Below are 19511 nucleotides of genomic sequence, written 5' to 3' on the forward strand. Positions count from 1 at the left end.
CGTATTTAGTCAAATCATTGATGAAACGAAGGAAAATTTGATTAATGAAGAGACAAGTAAAATTATGCTACGATATTTCTGAAAAGAACGAGGGAGAATGATTATAACTAAACAACAGAACGGTCTGTTCAATTAATAGTTTTGAGTATCTAGTGTTATAAATAGAACCTGTTGCAGTTATAATTTGTATGTAACGGTAGTCACTAGATAATAAGTTAATACTATAGAGGATATATAACTTTTGTAGGTTGTTTGGTTGACAAACAATTGATTTTACCGACTTCTGTTACATCTGTTCCTGGCACTTTGTTGCAATTTTAGTTTGTTAACAGATCTTTCTCTTTTACTTTGTTATTACTTGTGGTGAGTTTGGGTCTTTTGTGTATATCCATTCGATTAAGCCAGCTAATAAATTATTTTAAGCAGTAATATGCGCCCTGTTGTCAGATTGCAGGAGTACTTGAGTGAAAAATAATTTTAAAGGTGCAAGGGGATATTTTGTGATTGCAATATTTTGCTAGACAGGCCTCTAGTAAATGATAATAGAAGCTGTCTTGGAAATAAAATTGGGTAACGGTTCCAATTGATTTATGATTTTTTTAAATTCTCCTACCAGAAAGACTAATTGTCGTAGAATTTTAGGAGTCATTGTCACACGAAATTTGAACCTTCCTTAAAGGAATGAACACTGGATTTCGAACAGTGGCGAAGCCTGACATTTTTACGTAGTCGTCGCAAGACTTGCAAAACGTCAGGGTCAATCTTTCAACCCGGGAAGGGGGAGGGTGCATTCCTACATTGATAATGATGAAAACAGTGTTCGTACATGACGTGTGAAGTAGAGATGGCTAAATCTATTCTTTTTTTTTTTTTTTAAAAAAAGGAAAAATTGTTAAACTTCTCTCTCCGAAATTCGATTGCTTCCGAAATCCGGGTAGTAGAATTTTTGAATCAAGGTTTTTAGATTTTCTTGAATCCTGATATTTATGGCCTTCCCTGGTGTGAAAGTAAGGGTAAAAATCTGATATTCCCTGGACACTTATAACTTCTTCGTTTTGTCAATTTTTGACATTTGTACTTACCTATCTGCTTCGTGGAACATTCTTAAATGTGTATTCATGTTTATTTGAGCAAAGTAATTGCAATTTTTTTGAAAAAAAAGTGTTGGTATCAGTTGTATAAGCCGGAGACACATTAAACTTAATTAATATTAATATATCAAGCATGGCATAATGTATAGACTTGCTGTTAAATATAAAATTAGTTTTAAATTTGTCAACCCCTGGGTGCAACAGAACTTTTGCGGCCTGCCGGTTGAAAAACACTGGCACTAAAACTGAAGAAGCAAATAAGACTGGCTGCAATGGGAAAAAAAAATCTGGAGTGGACCTACAGTTTGAAGTGAGATCCGGAGCACTCTGCCTCCACTGAGGATTGAACCTCAGAGCCCTTCTTATGACAAGGTAACAGTATTACTTTATTCCACTCCAGAGGTCCATTCATGATTATAAAAGGAACATTCTATCAAAAAGCAGGCCTTTTCCATCAACAGTACTTGCAATTTGTTCTTTGTGATTTACAGGCTAAATGAAATTTAATCTCTGATGATGTAGCTAACAATCTTGTTAAGTATAGAGAATATTCAGATGGAAGCAACACTTGTGGGGGGAGGGGGTCACATTGAAGTGACAAGGGCACCTTCAGTCTGTAATCAAGCATCCACCACGCATGCACTAACAAGACCGAGGTAACATGATGCGTGCCATTGAAGGAGCTTTCAGACTGAAGTTACAGATGACAAGCGACACAGACTTCTTCAGTATAAAGCAAAACATTCACCGTGTACGATGCATGCCATTGAGAAAACAGTAGTCCGAGCATTTTGTCGAATATTTTGATACTAATATTTGTTTCATATTTTAACCTTTAAATTGAGACACTGTCACGTAAATACCTGTTTTAAGTCAATTTCATGGTCAGATGTGCTCATTAGGACTTCACGTTTAATTTTAACCCTAGCTTACCCGTGCCGTACGAGAAACTTACATACCGGGGGGTGGCTCACAGACCACACTTTGTTTTATCACTAAATTTCAAGAAACCATTTTATAATTGAATCACTGCTTCCTTTGCTGATTATATATGTGCAGTTATTTATTAATTATAATAATTACAAAAATTACTATCATTAATAAAAAATAATAACCCATTATTTCATGAGTCTCTCACATATATTTTATCATCCTCTTAATTACATTAAGTACATTTATGATTTTATAAACAAAAGTAATAAACAAAAATTTTCTGAACACCCTAGGAAACGAATGTAATTTAGTTTCAAACAGTTGTAAAATATAAATAATAGAGGTTTTGTGCCTGTAAGGCCCTCCCCGGTAAGCTAGGGTTAAAATTGTATCTGAACCACTATGCAATCAATATGTATCCACTGGAATTGGCCAATATCTGCCTCTTTACTGCTACATCGTGTAAATTTATTTTAGGTAGTTGTACAAACCTGTAAACCTGTAAACTCATAACAGTAACTTCAAGTGAAATAAGTTAGCTGTAATTGGTAAAAAGCCAAAATTTCCAGGTTTTTTTTTACAAAAAAGCCAGCTTTTTGTCGGGGAGAACCCGTCTCTTCAAAAAGGCTGGCTTTTTTGCAACTCTACTAAAAATGAAACTAACAAGTTGGTTTAAATTTATAATGGAAAATGCATGTAGGGGGTCTCTCATGATATTGTTAGACTCTGACAATCTCCCTATATAAGTCTAGTTATGAGTTAATCTGAGAACATAATTTGGAAGCTTTTTCTTTTCATACACATCACTGTGGTGTGTTGTAAAGCAGATAAAAGGCATCACACACTACTATTTAAAACTTAACAAAGTGAAGTTTCAATTGGACCTTCCAGTCTGTCATAAAGCACAGAAACAAACACTTGTGCCTGAAAAAAATAATTAAATACATACCTGCACAATCATGGTTCCCTGCTGGGAAAGGGATACAATACTTTTTTAGCCTCCTAGCAAAAGTGGTTACTTGAAAATTCGGTAAATGTCTGTTATATCGGAGACACATTTCTATAGGATATTTCCAGTTTTAAATGGTTCGTACTTACCAATTGTGTATTGCGGAACATAGTTGAAGGTGCGATTATGCTTTTTACACGAAAATAACTTTGATTTTTCACATTACGAGTAATTCTTTTGGGTCCTTTCTTCCGTTGCGGAACATACAATATGGCGTGCACAGCTGTGGATCATCGCACGTCGTGCTTGTGTTTTGTCGATTTGGAGTGGGTATGCAGTGTTTCAACCTTCTTAACCGAAAAATACCTACTTTCGTGTTCATTATGTCCTCACAAACCATTGACGGATAGCCCCAAAAACCATTCCCGATAGCCCCAAAAACCATTCACGGTAGCCCCAAAAACTATTGATGGATAACCCCAAAAACCATTCATGATAGCCCCAAAAACCATTCACGATAGCCCCACGAACCATGTCTGGCAAGGTTAGGTTAGGTTAGGTAAGCATAGTTAAAAAAATTAAAAAATAAAATTCTGGTAAAAAAAAAGGCACGTTTGGAAACACTGGCGAGACCGCGTGACTTTCGACGCTCGTGCCATCTGCAGGTACATACATACAACAGCATAATGTTGTCGCTTTGCACAAAATGCAAGTTTATTATATCCAAAGTGCTTATTTCTTGTTGTGCAGCATTCTACGGTGAGAAAATACCTCCACGAACTTTCAAAATACTACAGAAACTCATTTCCGTAAGTAATTTCTTCTGTAAAAATGAAGAAATGTGACATTTACCTTGCACAGAAACAAACACTTGTGGCTGAAAAAAAATTAAATACATACCTGCACAATCATGGTTCCTTGCTGGGAAAGGGATACAATATTTTTTTAGCCTCCCAGCAAAAGTGGTTACTTGAAAATTGTAGCATTTTGTAACTTGTGATTTGTGACTGCTAATTTCGACCACTGGTGCTAATTAGTTTCTCCAAACTCATAATTACACATATTCTCACTGGTTTATTTACCTTTTGTGAAAAAAAATCATAAAACAAACAGAAGTTAATCTGAACATTATTTTATATGTTAGTACAATGCTTTTCACAACTACTTTTTTTATCTTTCCTAGGTATAGCTCACTGGCTTACAATGGGCTTAGTGAAAGTCAAACTCATTTTGTTTTGCCTGTTTGCTAATGCTGTGATCATACAAGGTACTCCTGCGACTGCCCATATCCATTCTTATCAGCATGAAAGCAAAGAAAGAGAAGAAGATGGGGCCTATATTGCAAGGGATCATGATCACATGAAGGATGGAGAACATCATTCTGAGTTTGATCATGAAGCTATTCTAGGTGGGTGAGTAGTGTGAGTACTTCTTGGGTTATACTCAGTAAAAGCAAGCAATCTGTTAGTTACATATCTGATATGGGTGAGGACTATACATAGCAGTCTGTATATGTTCATTAAGAAATGAAGGTTGGCTAAAGGATGACCAAGTTTTGTTGGTGCAGTGCCAGTTCTTTCCATGCAAAAATCTTGGCACATGTAAAAATTTTAAGGTACTAATAAAGGTATATGTTGTAAAACTAATCGTACAAATAATAGGTGTAGGTAAAATTAATATTTTTGTCTTCCAGGTAAAACTTCTTAAAAATTCAAATGTGTATTCTTCATTATTCACTCGCATATTTCTATGATTCCGCTATGATTTTTTTCACCACCATTTGGCTAGGTGGTAGAGCAGCCCTTGGCTGAAACTCGCCCACTTAATATAGAAAATTTATTATTATTATTGAATTTATTATTATTAAAAAATGTTAAGAGTTGCCAAAAACTACTTTCAGTAACCAGTACTTTGTTGTCCTGGTGTCCATTTAATTTACTTTATTTTACTCGTTTATATGCCAATTGTGGTTAATCACAAAGATGAGGATGAAAGAGATGAAGGAACAATTACAAACACACAACAAAGTCCCATAGAGGATTATGCTGGCCATGGGTCTAGATGCCAGAGCATCTACGAAGAGATTGACATTTGGGTGCCTTGAGAAAGTCACCTCAGGTTTGTCTTGGATACAAGATGTGCAGAGTCAATGAATTTAGTAATAAGGTGTGTTTTATACAGTGTATATTTATTCAGTTGTAGGTTGAATTGTATCTTTTGCAAATACACTGTGTAAAGAAACAAACTGCTGGAGTACTGAGGCAAGTGTACAGTATCAAGATTGGGACAGTTGCTCACAAAGAACAGTGTGGCAAGTATTGGAGTGTATAATTTCTTGAATTAAAACACTTGGTGAATTTTATGAACTTCGATGTATATCCATGAACAAATTAATTCAGGAATTATTCATCGCTCTTGATTTTTCATTGGTGACTTTGGAAAGATTTGTTAATAGAATCTTGCTTAACTGTTTGTTTCTCTTCTAATTTGTAATAAGTTGAGACAACATGTGCATTTACTTATTCAAGAAATGAGTATTAAAAAGGCCTGTTTAACTGTTATTGTACAGGTAAAACAAGAAGCATACAAAGAATCATTAAAGACCTTGACCTTGTCTCTCCAGTTAGGAAATAACAGTTGCATTGACCTTACACTAACACGAACTGGTGTAGTGATGTTTTTTCAAGAAAATTATTGTGGGTATTGCAAAGATCAAGAAGGCACATGTCATAAAACTTGTGTCGCTAAGTTTTTAATATTTATTTTATCCTCATTACAAATATGTTTTCTTCTTCTAGTGTACAGTTCTTACAAGCATTTAAATGCATTATTTGATGTAATATTTTGGGAAAACACATGCTCCCTTCATCTGTAACATTGATCAAACCACAAATAAATGTCTGATTAAGGAAGTGTGTGTGTTCTTCCAGAATGTTACTTCAAATAATGTGTTCTAATGCTTGTAACGACACTAAATACATAGAGATTTCTTCCCTACATTTGTTTTGTTTCTTTCTCATTCAGGGAGCACAAGGGACGCTGAAGAATTTGATCATCTACCTCCAGAAGAAGCCAAAAGAAGGTTAAAGATACTCCTAACAAAGATGGATCTAAATAAAGATGGAAATATTGATAGAAATGAACTTCATGCGTGGATTCTAAGATCCTTCAAGTAAGTGTCAGGGTTTATATTAATGTGATGTGTTAAGCAAAGTGGAGTTTTAGAAATGTTTTAATACTTCACATTTCCTGTTTCTTTAATATTGCCAGTTCCCAGAGGAGTGCATTTGATCTGTTTATGTGAATTAATTTCTTGATGACGCAAACTAGAAGTTGTGAAACAGTTAGTTTCAATTTTTGTGCATTGGGGTGTAAGGGGTGATCTTCCGCGTAGTACACCCAAATGTCAACCTCACTTCCACGTTAGTACACCCTGGACTGAAGACTAACGAGGCTCTGGCGACTAGCCCCATGGCCAGTATAATTTTGTTTGTATTGTCCTGTTCTTTTGTCCTTATGTGTGCTGAGTGTTCTTTGCAGCCTCAGCTTTTAACAAAAGTCAGAACATTTTAATATTTTATGATTTTAATTAAGCAACGTTAGAGTTGTTATGTGTAAAGATAAGGGGCTGGACCCCGTATATTGTGACGGGTGCAAAATAGCCTTAGTGCTGACGCACCCAAAATTTTAAAATCAAATCAAATCAAATCAAATCAATTTTTGTGCTATATGCATTTCAAGAAATTAGCTATTCTAAATCTAATTTTATAATAAGTTAGCAGCAGACTGACACTAGGTTTAATCTTTTTTAACTAATATTTACACACTTTTTTGCGTACGCTTGTCCTTTTCCTAATCATTAAAACCTTAAAATCTTCAAAAACTTTGGCAGAAAATCACAAGAAGATGACACTGGCATGTCACATTATTCTATCTACTGTTTGACAATGCTTTGCTACTTTCAAGAATAATAATGATCTGTATGCCATATTCCATATGAATCATTTTTAAGTTATTTGCTTATTGAAACCTAAATAAACATTATTAATTGAAAGTTCATAATTTATAGAATGTTGTCAGAGGAGGAGTCACGTGAGAAATTCGAGTCAGCTGATGAAAATGAAGATGGCAAAGTAACATGGGACGAATATGTGGCAGACTCCTATGGAATTCAGGATGACAAGGACAGAAGCGAGTTATCAGATGAGGATTATGAAGAGGAACAGAAGGTACATTTTTTTTATGGGTTAAACTTAAATTAACTGCTCTGGTGGTCTTGGGCAGGGTGTGAAATCCTGGGGGGGACAGGGGGGAGTACCCCCACCAACAATCTTCGCCTCAAAAATCCCCCCACCAAAAATTTCCGGTGGGGGGGGGAGGTTTTGTTATAACTAGGGCTCGGAAGTTGAGGAAAAATCCTTTTTCCTCAAAAATCCTTTTTTTCCCTAGTGTCCGAAGACGAGGCCCAACATAATATATGTTCATTTTGGGTCATTAGGCCAGAAAAAGGTGGGTTTTATTTGTCCTTTTTTGCCTTTTTCAGCATTTTTTTTACTTATTGGTCCTTTTTTAGCCTTTTTTTAGGTCTTAATGGCTTTTCTTGCAACTTCACCTTGTTTCGAATACGTTTTTTCTTTCGAATACGTTTTTACTGCCCATTCTCAGTTCGAATCATCATCAGTTCATCACCTCTTAAACATCCTTTCTGTAGTAAAGAAATAAAAAGAAAGAAAGGTATTTGAACCATCCCTGAAACGAGAGTAAAACCTTTTTGGACAACTGAAGCAGGTACGGTACAAGGTCCGTTAACCGTAACTTGTCTAAAAAGTCATGCTGTAAGTAGCAACTTTCTCTTGTTTTGAACCTTTCAGTTTTTTCGCACTGTGTATTCAATACTACCAGAATTTTTTATTTTTTTATTCATTAAATATGTAATTAAAATGAAGTTATTAATTAATTTGGATCACATTTATACATCCTTTTTCCATTTTTAGGTCCTTTTTTTGATATTTTTAGGTCTTTTTATAGGCAGTTTATAGATCTTTAACTTCCAAGCCCTAGTTATAACAAACAAAAGATAAGCAATTACTTTTAATTTCAAATATGCTTTACTAAGAATAATATCGAAAACACACACAATTTAGTGTCGTCGTATTGAATGTTCTCTCTCTGAAGAGATCATTAACAAATCTACATCAATACGCACAATAAAAGTAAAACAAGAATGCAAAACAATAATAACTATGAAATCGAATTGATTTATATTAACATAAAGCCCAAACTAAACAAAAACTTACACATAATAAATCCACTTAAAGTATTTCATAATTTATTTAATATCTTTAACCAGTTAGTAAAGAAATTAGCTTCTTTGCAATATCTGAAATGTATAAAAGTAACAAATTAATTTCCTTTATGTAATTAATAATAATATTATTAATAATAATAATAATATTTTAATTGAGTAATTTATTTTTACTTTTAATAACATTACAAATATGTATATCGTATAATATACATATATGTTTGTGGGGGAGGGGGTTTGATGATGAAGAACTTCCTCCCCCCACCAGTTTTCAATGATTTTGCACCCTAGTCCTGGGATTTCTTGTTTCAAAGAACTATGGTGATATATATTTTAAAACATTAGATCCATTTTGGATTCCTCATAAAGCAAACAGAAAAAACACAAAACATGGAAATTGAATTTGCTATTTATAGTTATATAAAATTAACTTACGACCCAGTGAAACTATCAGAAATCTTTAAACAATTAAACAACAACAACAATTGTATTCCATATGGAGATTCTTCCAAACTCTGTGAAGAATACATGATTTTTATTATTAAGATCACATTGTGATTTTATAAAGCATAACTTTCCATAACTTGTGGTGATTAATTGTTTCATGTGTACAAGACAAATAATCATCTCACAATTGTCAAGTCTTCTGCTTTTATATCATATTAATTATTATCATTTATTACCACAGAAATAAATAATAATCATGAATTTGGAAATATCTGTAGATCGACCACAAGGAAAAAAACTTTGGGACGAGAAGTCCCCGTGCAGCTTTCCCTTCTTCCTCCCACCTCAGGCCATAAGGAAGCATGGTCAACTCTCCCCCTCCCCTACTCGTGGGGGTACGGTGCACAGGACTCGCAGGTCTGCGCAGGTTGTTTTGCTCGTGGTTCCACTATAATAATAAATTATGAAAATATGTTGTAAAAATGTAAGACTTGTGGACTGTGAGATTGTGTGTTTTCTGAACATTAAACTATTAACTGACACTGATTCAACAAACTATGTAATCCACAATGCAGGTTCTTCTTTATAATTTGGAAGACATTTTGTATGCTACTGATAAAGTAAGCATGTACTATTTAACTTTCCAAGGTAAAATAAATTATGTCTGTCTGCTTTTACCAACTTTTGATATTTCCCTTCTTTTCCTGTCATTTACAATTCATTTATAACTTCCCTTCAGTTACCAATAAAGTACAAATATAACATGTACCAGTACCAGTAACCAATATTTCAAGAAGAACCTAGTTCATTCCTTAATGTTACAATGACTTCAATCTATTTTAACTTAGAAAGGGAACTGTGGATTTAGAAATGTACTTAACGGAACCAGGGTATGTTAACTCTACCACAGTTGTGGAGTGTGAGACAGATATTTTAACTCTTTTTCCATTCCTTTTATTCTGAGATGGATAGACCCTTGTGGCTTCTTACCTTCATGCTGTGTGATGTTTTGTGCTTTTGTCTTGATTCTAACACCGGAAACACTGTGTTCTTTTCTGCACAGGCATCTTCTCATATTTGAGGCAGTGTTTTGTCACGTTTCCTACTAAAAGTTTCTTTCAGATGACAAGATAATGTTTGCAGCCGCAGATGCAAATAAGGATAACATTCTAGACAAACACGAGTTCTTGAAATTCTCTCACCCTGAGGAAGACCCTGACATGCTCCCTGTTATTCTCAAGAAGACATTGGAAGACAGAGATCTGAACAGCGATGGTGCTATAGATTTCCAAGAATTTATTGGAGATGGAGGTAGGAAGACTCTTCTCTCATCTGACAAATGTTGAACAATTTTTCTGATTTGCAATATGAGTTGCAGTGTTTCATAATTTATGTAGGAGGCTTTTTTCAGATTCTAACAAGTGTAAATTGGAAGGCAAGTTTGTTAATCTACTGCACAATTTTATAAACAACCTGACAATTAAGAAAACAAGGGTGCATGTACTTTTTAGAAGTTCAAAAGTATTTTTAAAAAAATATGTACAGTGGAACCTCGATTTTACGTTTTTACCAAGCTGAAAAACTTAAAATGCAGGAAAATCGAGGAAAATTTTATAACGTTTTGCTATGTTGGGACCATCAAGATTGAATGTATGATGTGGGGAAATGCAAAATTCAGGAACGTAAAATCAGGGTTCCATTTTATACCAAAATCATACGTTACCATAGATTATTTTATCTTGTAAAATTAAGTTTTCTGTATGGTTGAACTCCCTTGGCGCATAGAAAAATGTTTGTGTTGTGCTTTCAGTTCCCTGTGAGGCCTATAACATGTTGACCATTGTTGTGTAATAGATTTATGATTTCATACTACACTGTTGTTCTTAAAAGTTTACATAACCACTGTGAATATTACAAAGTAACAAATTAATCTTGTTTGAAATAATAAGTAAGAATTATTGTATTTTTTGTAACGTTATATTGCTATTTTGTCTGGTTACAATTATGCTGTTCATGTCATTTTTCACTCAGAGTTTCACTTATGTTGTGACAAAATAACATCAAATGATCTACGGGTATGAACCAAATTATAATATGTATTCTCATTACAGTTTTAGCAGTAGCAGTAATATAAGTTAATACATTGATCTTTCATTTCAGGCCGGAAGCATGACAAGGAATGGCTTATTGTAGAAAAGGATAGATTTGATAAGGTTTATGATGTAGATCATGATGGGAAATTAAATTCTGCAGAAATTCTCTCATGGGTGGTTCCAAGCAATGAGTAAGTAAATTAATTTTTCTGGAATTTTTCTTTCATAATTGCATGTCGTGTAACTTCTCTTTGCCAACTGATTTAAATTATATCCATTTGTAATTAGTGTTATGTTGTCCACGAAAGAATTGAGCCACCGTTGAAGGTAGGCTCTAATACTTACTCAGTCTCAAACATTGTGGATGCAGTGTAATCAGCACCATGCTCCAACCACCTTTAACCCCCCCCCCCTCCCCAAAGAGTACCCACTGATGAGAGGATAGGTGGGCCAATGAGCAGGGACCTTGTCAGAAGTCAGATGCCCAACCAACAGGACAACCACAGCTCCTGAAGGAATAAATAATTTTGAAAATCATGTGTTGATTCAATTTATTTACAGCAGAGAGTATGGCTTTCAAAAAGAAACTGCATATTTATTCACTTTTCACAACCAAGGTACATTGATTATAGATTTTTAAAAAGGGCAAAATTTTACATTAAATTACAGGTTATACAGGGTAAGTCAAAATGATGGACCCGATTTCACACATTTATTCTGTGAAATATAATAAACAAATGTTATTGCAAGACATGTGCTAAGAAAGGTAAACTGTCAAAGTTTTTTTTTCAAACAAATCACAAGTGTTCTATGTGAGCACCTCGCATAACATGGCACACATCAAGCCGATAGTCTATCTCCAGCCAAACCTTGTGTAGCATGTTGCGGTCAATATCAGCAATGGCTGCTGTGATGCGAGCACGCAGGTCATCCAATCTTGTTGGAAGTGGTGGTACGTAAACATGATTCTTGACAAAATCCCACATGAAGAAATCACATGGAGTGAAGTCGGGGGAACGAGGAGGCCAATGAAGGAGAGGTCGATCCTCGGGAGATGCACAGCCTATCCAATGTTGTTCCAATGCCCCATTGAGATGGTCCCGAAACGCTGCCATGGTAATGCGCAGGGCACCATCCAATTGGAGAATGAAATCTGCACTATGCTCTGCAAGCTGTGGAAGGGGCCATAGTTGCAGCATATCAAAGAAAACAAGTCCTGTCACAGTACGTTCATGGAAGAAAAAGGGCCCATAAATCTTTTCATGGGAAATGGCACAAAAGGCATTCACTTTGGGAGAATCGCGTTGGTGTTCCACAAATTCATAGGGGTTAGCAGTTCCCGAAATCCTTACGTTGTGTCTATTCCCTTTCCCTTTCCCTGAAAGGTGAAAAGTTGCTTCATCACTGTAAATTAACCTCTCAGAGAACCCATCCGTTTCCATTAATGCGAGGAAATCAGCACAGAAGGATACGCGCAAAGCATAATCAGTGTATTTTAAGGCTAGAACTAGTTGCAAGCGGTAGGGTTTCATTTGTAAACGTTAACCCGCCAGACAGTTTTCTGTGGAAGTTGAAGTTCTCTCGCTGCCCGGTAGGTGGACTTCTGTGGACTCCACACGAAACATGTGCACACTCGTTCCACTGTCTCTTTCCCAGTCGACGGACGGCCATTTGATTTTCGTTTACAGATGCAGCCCAAATCTCTGAAATGTTCATACCACTTACGAATGGCCTTCCCCGTAGGTGGTTCTCTCCAATATTTGGTATGGAAATACCGTTGAACACTAATCACAGACTTGTTCACATGATAATCAAGCACACAGAAAGATCTCTGTTCTCCAGTCAACGCCATTTTCCTGCTCGCTGCTGACTCCTAGCGGTAGAAAGTGGAAACACTGCGTGGAAACTAATCTTTGAAAGTTAACCTTTCGAAACGCATGTCTCACAATAACATATGTTTATTAGATTTCACAGAATAAATTTCTGTAATCGGGTCCATCATTTTGACTTACCCTGTATATTGATATAATTATCAGCAAATTTTACCGATACATCGATATGCCTACCTAGTCATATCATAAATTCTGTTACAACGTTAATAATGAACTACAGGCACAGTGAGCTAGCTAATGTATTAATATTTGGATGTTACAAAGGTACAGGTCTTGCTAACACAGCACCAATCACTGTTCAAAATGGCTACCTCTGGCCTTCACACAGACCCGAAGTCTCTGAGGCCAGTCATCGATCGCAGCACGCACGGTCTCGAGGGGAAAGTCCGCCACTGCCTTCACAAGAGAATGCTTGAGCCTCGCAAGGTTTGGATGTCTCTTCCTACAGACCATGCCCTCCAAAATGGACCAGAACCTGTAGTCCAATGGGCTGAGGTCAGGGCTGCTGGAGGGCTAATCAGCCGGAGCAATGAAATCAGGCACATTCCTCTGAAGCTACTCCTGTGTGGTCTTTGCCTTGTGGGCCGGTGCTGAGTCCTGCTGGAAGCTCCACGGCTCATTGTTGAACATTGTGTGAGTCAACGATTTCACAAGTGGCTCCAACACTATCACTTGGTACACTTTTCACATGTTCACAGAAGTGGAGGTCAGTTGTGCCATCATACGAAACCCCCCACCAAACCATCACTGAGGCGGGATGATGGCCTCTGAGGATCCGTGGCATGTTTTCATGAGCTTCCTGGGATGTCGAGGCATAAACACGGTCGTTTTGACGATTGTAAAACTCTTCAGTCACGTAGATTTTTCGTCCGTGAAAAGGATCCTCCTGTGGCCACCATTTGCGTAATGCTCAAGAAGTCTTTTTGTTTTCTGCTCTCTCTCTCGACCTTAAGCTGTGGAGTGAGGAAGTGACCAGTAGGAGCTGCAAGGTCTACCTTTCCTGGTACGGTCCTCAATTGTCCCTGTGTCACAGTATCTGTTGATGGTCCAATGCACAAACATCCTGTTGATATTCAGCTTTTTCAGGGTGTTGAAAATGTTCGATGGTGATTTGCCAACTTTGTGCAGTGCGATTACTGCCACATGGCTCTCGTTTACACCCCACTCCATTCGACTCGCAGTGAAATTCACCTTTCTGCTACCACAGCCAAACACACAATGATACTGGTTGTTGTTTGATCCAACATTGCGGGGTTACCTTGCCAACCAGTGTTGCCATCCCTGTCTAAACTTCGTAACAAAATTTATGATATGACTAGTTATATTGTCCAATACCTATAGTTTATCAATCAATGTGGCCCACCCCTAATAAACATATATGTGCATAAATATGAATACTGTCCTGTTATGTCATTGCCTGGAGATCACACATTTGTATGTATCAATAATGATAAGAAATTTTCATAGAAAGACCTGCTAAATACTGAATTCTTAGAATCAGACACGTTATTGATGTATCAGATCATGTAATTTAGCTGCATGTACATTTTCCTCCCTTAAAATGTATTGATTATGTTTATTTGTTAAAATATCTTGTGGAACAAAACACTTCTGCACCGAACATGGTTTCTGTACTGTCAATTACCTCACCAAATACCAAGTGCGAGCCACGGGTGTTTTTCGAATGGGAATCTGTACAGTAATAAAAGGAGATTGCTGTAAGTTTGGCAACCTAGTAATCTACAAGGAATATTGCTACTGTTGAAACTGTTCTTGATAGTACAAAATAATTAGCAGGAGATGAAGGGAAGGTTCTGGTTGCTCTGAATTTCCAAAAACTGTTAAGAGATGTAAAAATTATTAACACACAAGTAAAGTGAAGGGTCAAATACTCGCTGTCCTCATTTCAGGAAATTCCAGAGTACTTATTATCAGGTCCGGATTAACCTATGGGCAACTGGGGCATTTGCCCCTGGTCCCCCACCAAAAAAATATTTTAACAAGCTGGCTATGCTTGTGAAAAATTACATAAGAAGTTGTATTTATATGGAAGGGTTATCTCCAAAAAAAAGGTTTCTGATCTTTTTACCAAATTGTGGTCACACTGGGTCTGCTATTGCTAATACGTTATTGGAGTTTCTAGACCATCATAAGATCGATATATGTGACTGTTGTGGCCGATCATACGATAATGCTGCAAATATTTATGGAAAGTATAAAGGCATGCAAGTTCTCGTCAAGGAAAAAAATAAACTAGCAGAGCTAGTACCATGTTGTGCCCACTCTTTGAATCTGGTAGGGAAAGCAGCGGCTAATGCATGTCCAGCAGCTGTTCATTTCTTTGGTTTTGTACAACGGCTTTATGTGTTCTTCACAGCATCACCTCACTGTATCAAACATTGGTGGATAAGTTAAGACAAGCAGAAGGGAAATACTATGTTCCAAAGAGATTAAGTGAGACTTGGTGGGCATGTAGAGCAGATGCCACAAAAGCCATAGTCCAAGGGTACGGAAAATTTAAGGAAGCTCTTGTCGAAATAGGCAATGACAAAGAAGTGAAGGGTATTGTAAGAAGTGAAGCAAATGGGCTCTCATGGCAGATGTCGTCCCTGGAAATTGCATTGTTAGCCATCTTCTGGAATGACATTTTAGAGAGATTTGATGCTATGAGCAAAACACTCCAGGATCCAAGGTTTGTTCTTCAGTCTGAATATGAGGAGATGGCCAAAAGAAGTGGCACAGAAGAGTACAATAAGGAAAACTCAACGTCAGCGGGTGAGAAACGTCTGACTGAATCTCCTCGACTATGAAAATGAACCTCAAATCCACCTCTCGCCTAGTGAACATTTCAGAGTGGAAAGTTTTCTACCACAAAACATTTTGCCCAGGGGCCTCCACAAACCTTGATACGGCCCTGCTTATTATGAGTGGAGATAAAAATTGTTTGCCGGATACACACACACACACATTTTTTATGTTGAAGTTTTTGTCTTGTTTGTGCTTTTGGTTAAAACTTTACTATCAGTGCATTCTGAATATAATGTTACCTATTGCCTGTTTTTTTTTAATTGTGTGCAACATGATAATGGTGACCACTACATCAAAAACACTTTTTATATTCATAATATTTCTACCATAGTAAATTCACATGTAATTTTTCCTTATAGTGAGATTGCCGAAGAAGAAGTTGACCACCTATTTGCTTCATCAGATGATGACCATGACGAGATTCTTACATTCGACGAGGTACTGGACAACCACGATGTATTTGTTGGGAGCGAAGCCACTGATTATGGGGAACATTTGCAAAATATACATGTATTTCAAGATGAACTTTGAGGTTCCACATGTTGTTAATACATTTTGGCAATCTCTTTTGGAAGTGAAATTCCCATGTGATACGGGACACTTCCAAAAGGGGGTGTAAGTATTATTGTGCCATAGATCTTTTCACCATGTCTGTACATACTCATTTTGCTTTCTGTGTGTGTAACTGTACTTTTATAGATATATTTATTGAAAAAGTGCAGCTGAAGTACGTGCGATGATGTGTGTGCAAGGAGCATGTAAGAGAGCTGTATCTTGTAGTCAGTATTTAAATTCAGGGTTTCACATTTTGTAGTAGCTTAAGCTAACACAAGGAACTGCCTTCCACATTTTTTCTCCTAACAACTGTGATTCACTTTTATGAAAAGTACTATGAATTTTTAACTCAACTGGATCTGCATGTGGTCCCACCAGAATTCAAACCAAGGACCACATATATGAAATTTTGATATATAAAATCAAGGAGGGTACTTTGTACATAGATGATGTGGGATGTATCATCACATCTTTAGTATTGATCCTGTGAAATTTAAGTGTGGCTCACTCTATTTTTTGAGGAATTTCAGGAGGAGGGAAAGTTAGAGGTGCATGATTGGAAGCCAAGTTGGGCAGGAGGACATACAGCTTGACCAAGATGAGAAGAATGCTGGCAAACTCTTAAACTAAAGATTTTTTTTCCACTTATACCCAAGAGCCCTCATGATGACTTCTTTATAGCTTCCCTCCATTGCAATACATTCAAGAAAGTATTATGTCTCAGCTTTCACTGTGTATAATTTTCTCTTTCATGATGATACAAACACTTGGTATTGCATAAAGGCAACAACTATGTGTTGAAGAATGCTGCACATTTTGATAACTCAAGGGCAAGATTACATGGTGAACAGCTGCTTTCATCACTAACACTCCTCTGCTCTTTTACAGTTGAAAACTCAATGACAGCCTGAGCCTCCCTGATGGCATAATGATAATGTTGTCACCTTGTAATCAAGGGATCCTAGGTTCAATACCCAGAGAAGGCACATTGTGGTTCAGATCCCACTTTAAACTGTACGTACAGTCCTCCCAATTAGCCCTTCTGTGCATAAAGTAGACTAAAAAACACCCGAACTCAATGACAGTGCTCTTCTTGATCAAGCTGTAAATACTTCATTATTTTCTATTTTGTATGCAGATCTTGAAGTGGAACATTATTAGCTGGGAAAATTTGGCCACGTTTTGGGGCTACCTTAGATGATTTTCCTATGGTTTGAAAGAGCAGCCCCTAACTTCCAGCACTGACCACATGAGCTTTGGCTCTGCATGTCCTTTAGAAGATAAGGATTCTACTTGCAATATATCGTAGCTTCCAAAACAAGCCTAAGTGTCCACTTCTAAAACTGAACATTTTTTTGCAATGTACGTAGAGGTTTGTATTGTAGAAGACACCATGTATACTTGGGAAAGAAACAAACGGAAAGGCCTATAGGAAACATGGACACAATTGATTTTTATATGTATATTTATATTAATTTATTACAGCCTAATTTTGACAACTCTCATATGAAGTCTTCCTGGAAAATTTCCAAACTTTGTAAATCAAAAAATCCACCTTTCTTAGAAGCTCTTTGACCTTGTTGCCTTCAAAATACTCCCTCCACTGTAGATGCACCACTAGCAGCATTGTTTCCATTTGTCAAAACATTTTTTTCCAATTCTTCTTTTGAGATGATGTGCGGTACCATTGTCCAGTTTTCTTTTACCAAGTGACTCCACTCAAAATACCTGTCTTTCAACATCATTTTTATTTTAGGACATAAAAAGTGTTTGCTGATGATAAATCAGGCAAGTGAGTGAGTTGTGAAATGACTGGTGTTTCGAAAAAAAAGAAAAGATGTGGGCATGGACACGATGCCAACATGGAACATCCATTGATTTTCCTTCCAAACATCAAGTTCTTGCAATGTGACACATTCCTTAGTTTTTCACCAGAATATCGTGGCTTTCTGTTTTTGAAGTAACATTTCATTGGCAAACTTAAATGACAGTTACAACAAACAGCTTCCCTAAGTTTTGCACCAATTTGAATGTTGATAGTCATCTTGAACAAGAATAATCAATTAAAATTCAATCATTTAAAATGTTTACACCACTCGTGTATGTTTGAGTCTGGCCTGAGGCCTCATTCCCAAATGCTGTTTGTAAAAATTGAAATGTCACCCCAATTTGTGTGAGACAAAACTTTACACAAAATTCTTTGCACTTTGAAATCATTGACCAACTACAACAGAAATAGACGGATGCTGTATGAAAAAAAAAAATTATCACACTGCAGTTTTCGCTACATTACTTAACATGTTGCCATATTAATGACATGCAACATCTGATGTTCGGATATTTTCCAGACAAACCTCATATACCATTGCAACATGTAATGGCAAAGTACTATATATGTTAATGCTAATATTGTTACCATTATTAAAAGATTATTTTTATTTCACGTAATTTTTAATTGCACTATTATAATATAATAGAGTACCACTTATATTTGACTTCCAAACTTCAGTGAAATTGTTTAAAATGTTTCTTCATATTTTGACACACTATACACAAGTTATTTTCCATGGAAAATCAAGTATCTGTTCAGTAAGTTGAATCTCAAGGTTCTGAATTAAAATGTAAACCATATCAATTATTTGTTCATTCAACTATTTTGTTAATTTTCATCATCACAAGATGAAGATTTAGAAGAGCATTATAAAATAAACAAAATCAGATAATTAAGTATACTGTCAAAACTGAAAAATCAATTTTATCTTGTGAGAAGTACATTATTTTTATTAATGTCATTTCTGCTGTACCTGTGGTTGTAGAACAATCTACGAAGAATGAAATTCATGATCCAATGTTTATCATTCGGTGAACTCCGTTTTTTGTTTTGTGTGCCATTTTTCTCTTGGTTGTATTTATTTTGCTAGCTGTTTTTCATTTCAGCAGTTAGTATTGTGGAAAACCTAAATATATAATTTAACTTTTGTCTAAAACATATATTTAACTGAATAAACCCTGTCATTTTGTAATAAGTAGTGTGTTTTTAGTAAACATTTACTTTCAGCAACATGATTTGAGCAACTACATATAATATGAATCCCCTGGATAACTGGAGGAAGAAAAACTGATGGTGTCAGCTAACCCTAAGTTGTCAAATATGATTTATTATTGTTTTTAAGCAACAAGAACCAAGATTTTCCTTTTAGTGGAGTTGAAACTGTTTCTTCACTCAGTTACACATAATGTAAAGTTACTGAAAGTATATGAGGAGAAAGCAAATGGAAAGAGAAGGAATAACTAGAGGCATGCAAATTTCGTTTTTGACGAAAACACAAAATATGAAATAACATGCTGCAATGTTCATTTTTCATGTTTCTGAAAGGTCTGAGGGGCATTTGTCTACCCTGTTTTGTCACGAAATAATGCGAAATGAACAGCAAAATG

At 36.1% G+C, this 19511-nt stretch overlaps 1 protein-coding gene across 3 annotated transcripts; it reads left to right on the forward strand.

Moving 5' to 3' along the window:
• Nucleotides 1–16: 16 nt before the first annotated feature.
• Nucleotides 17–17909, forward strand: LOC146001572 (reticulocalbin-2). Of its 3 annotated transcripts, none has more exons than XM_083139059.1 (7): nt 17–122; nt 4157–4381; nt 5998–6145; nt 7043–7202; nt 9838–10036; nt 10886–11009; nt 15878–17909. In XM_083139059.1, exons 1-7 carry the CDS (start codon nt 98–100, stop codon nt 16047–16049), a joined length of 1053 nt encoding a protein of 350 aa, XP_082995185.1. In that variant the 5' UTR covers nt 17–97; the 3' UTR covers nt 16050–17909. The 3 variants fall into 3 exon arrangements, with proteins under 3 accessions (XP_082995185.1, XP_082995186.1, XP_082995187.1); XM_083139060.1 differs by lacking the exon at nt 17–122 and adding an exon at nt 127–186; XM_083139061.1 differs by lacking the exon at nt 17–122 and adding an exon at nt 289–363.
• The last annotated feature ends 1602 nt before the right edge of the window (nt 17910–19511 follow it).

This window comes from Lepisma saccharinum, chromosome 17, assembly GCF_977018435.1.
Source record: "Lepisma saccharinum chromosome 17, izLepSacc3.1, whole genome shotgun sequence".
In the NCBI taxonomy this organism is placed as follows: Eukaryota; Metazoa; Arthropoda; class Insecta; order Zygentoma; family Lepismatidae; genus Lepisma; species Lepisma saccharinum.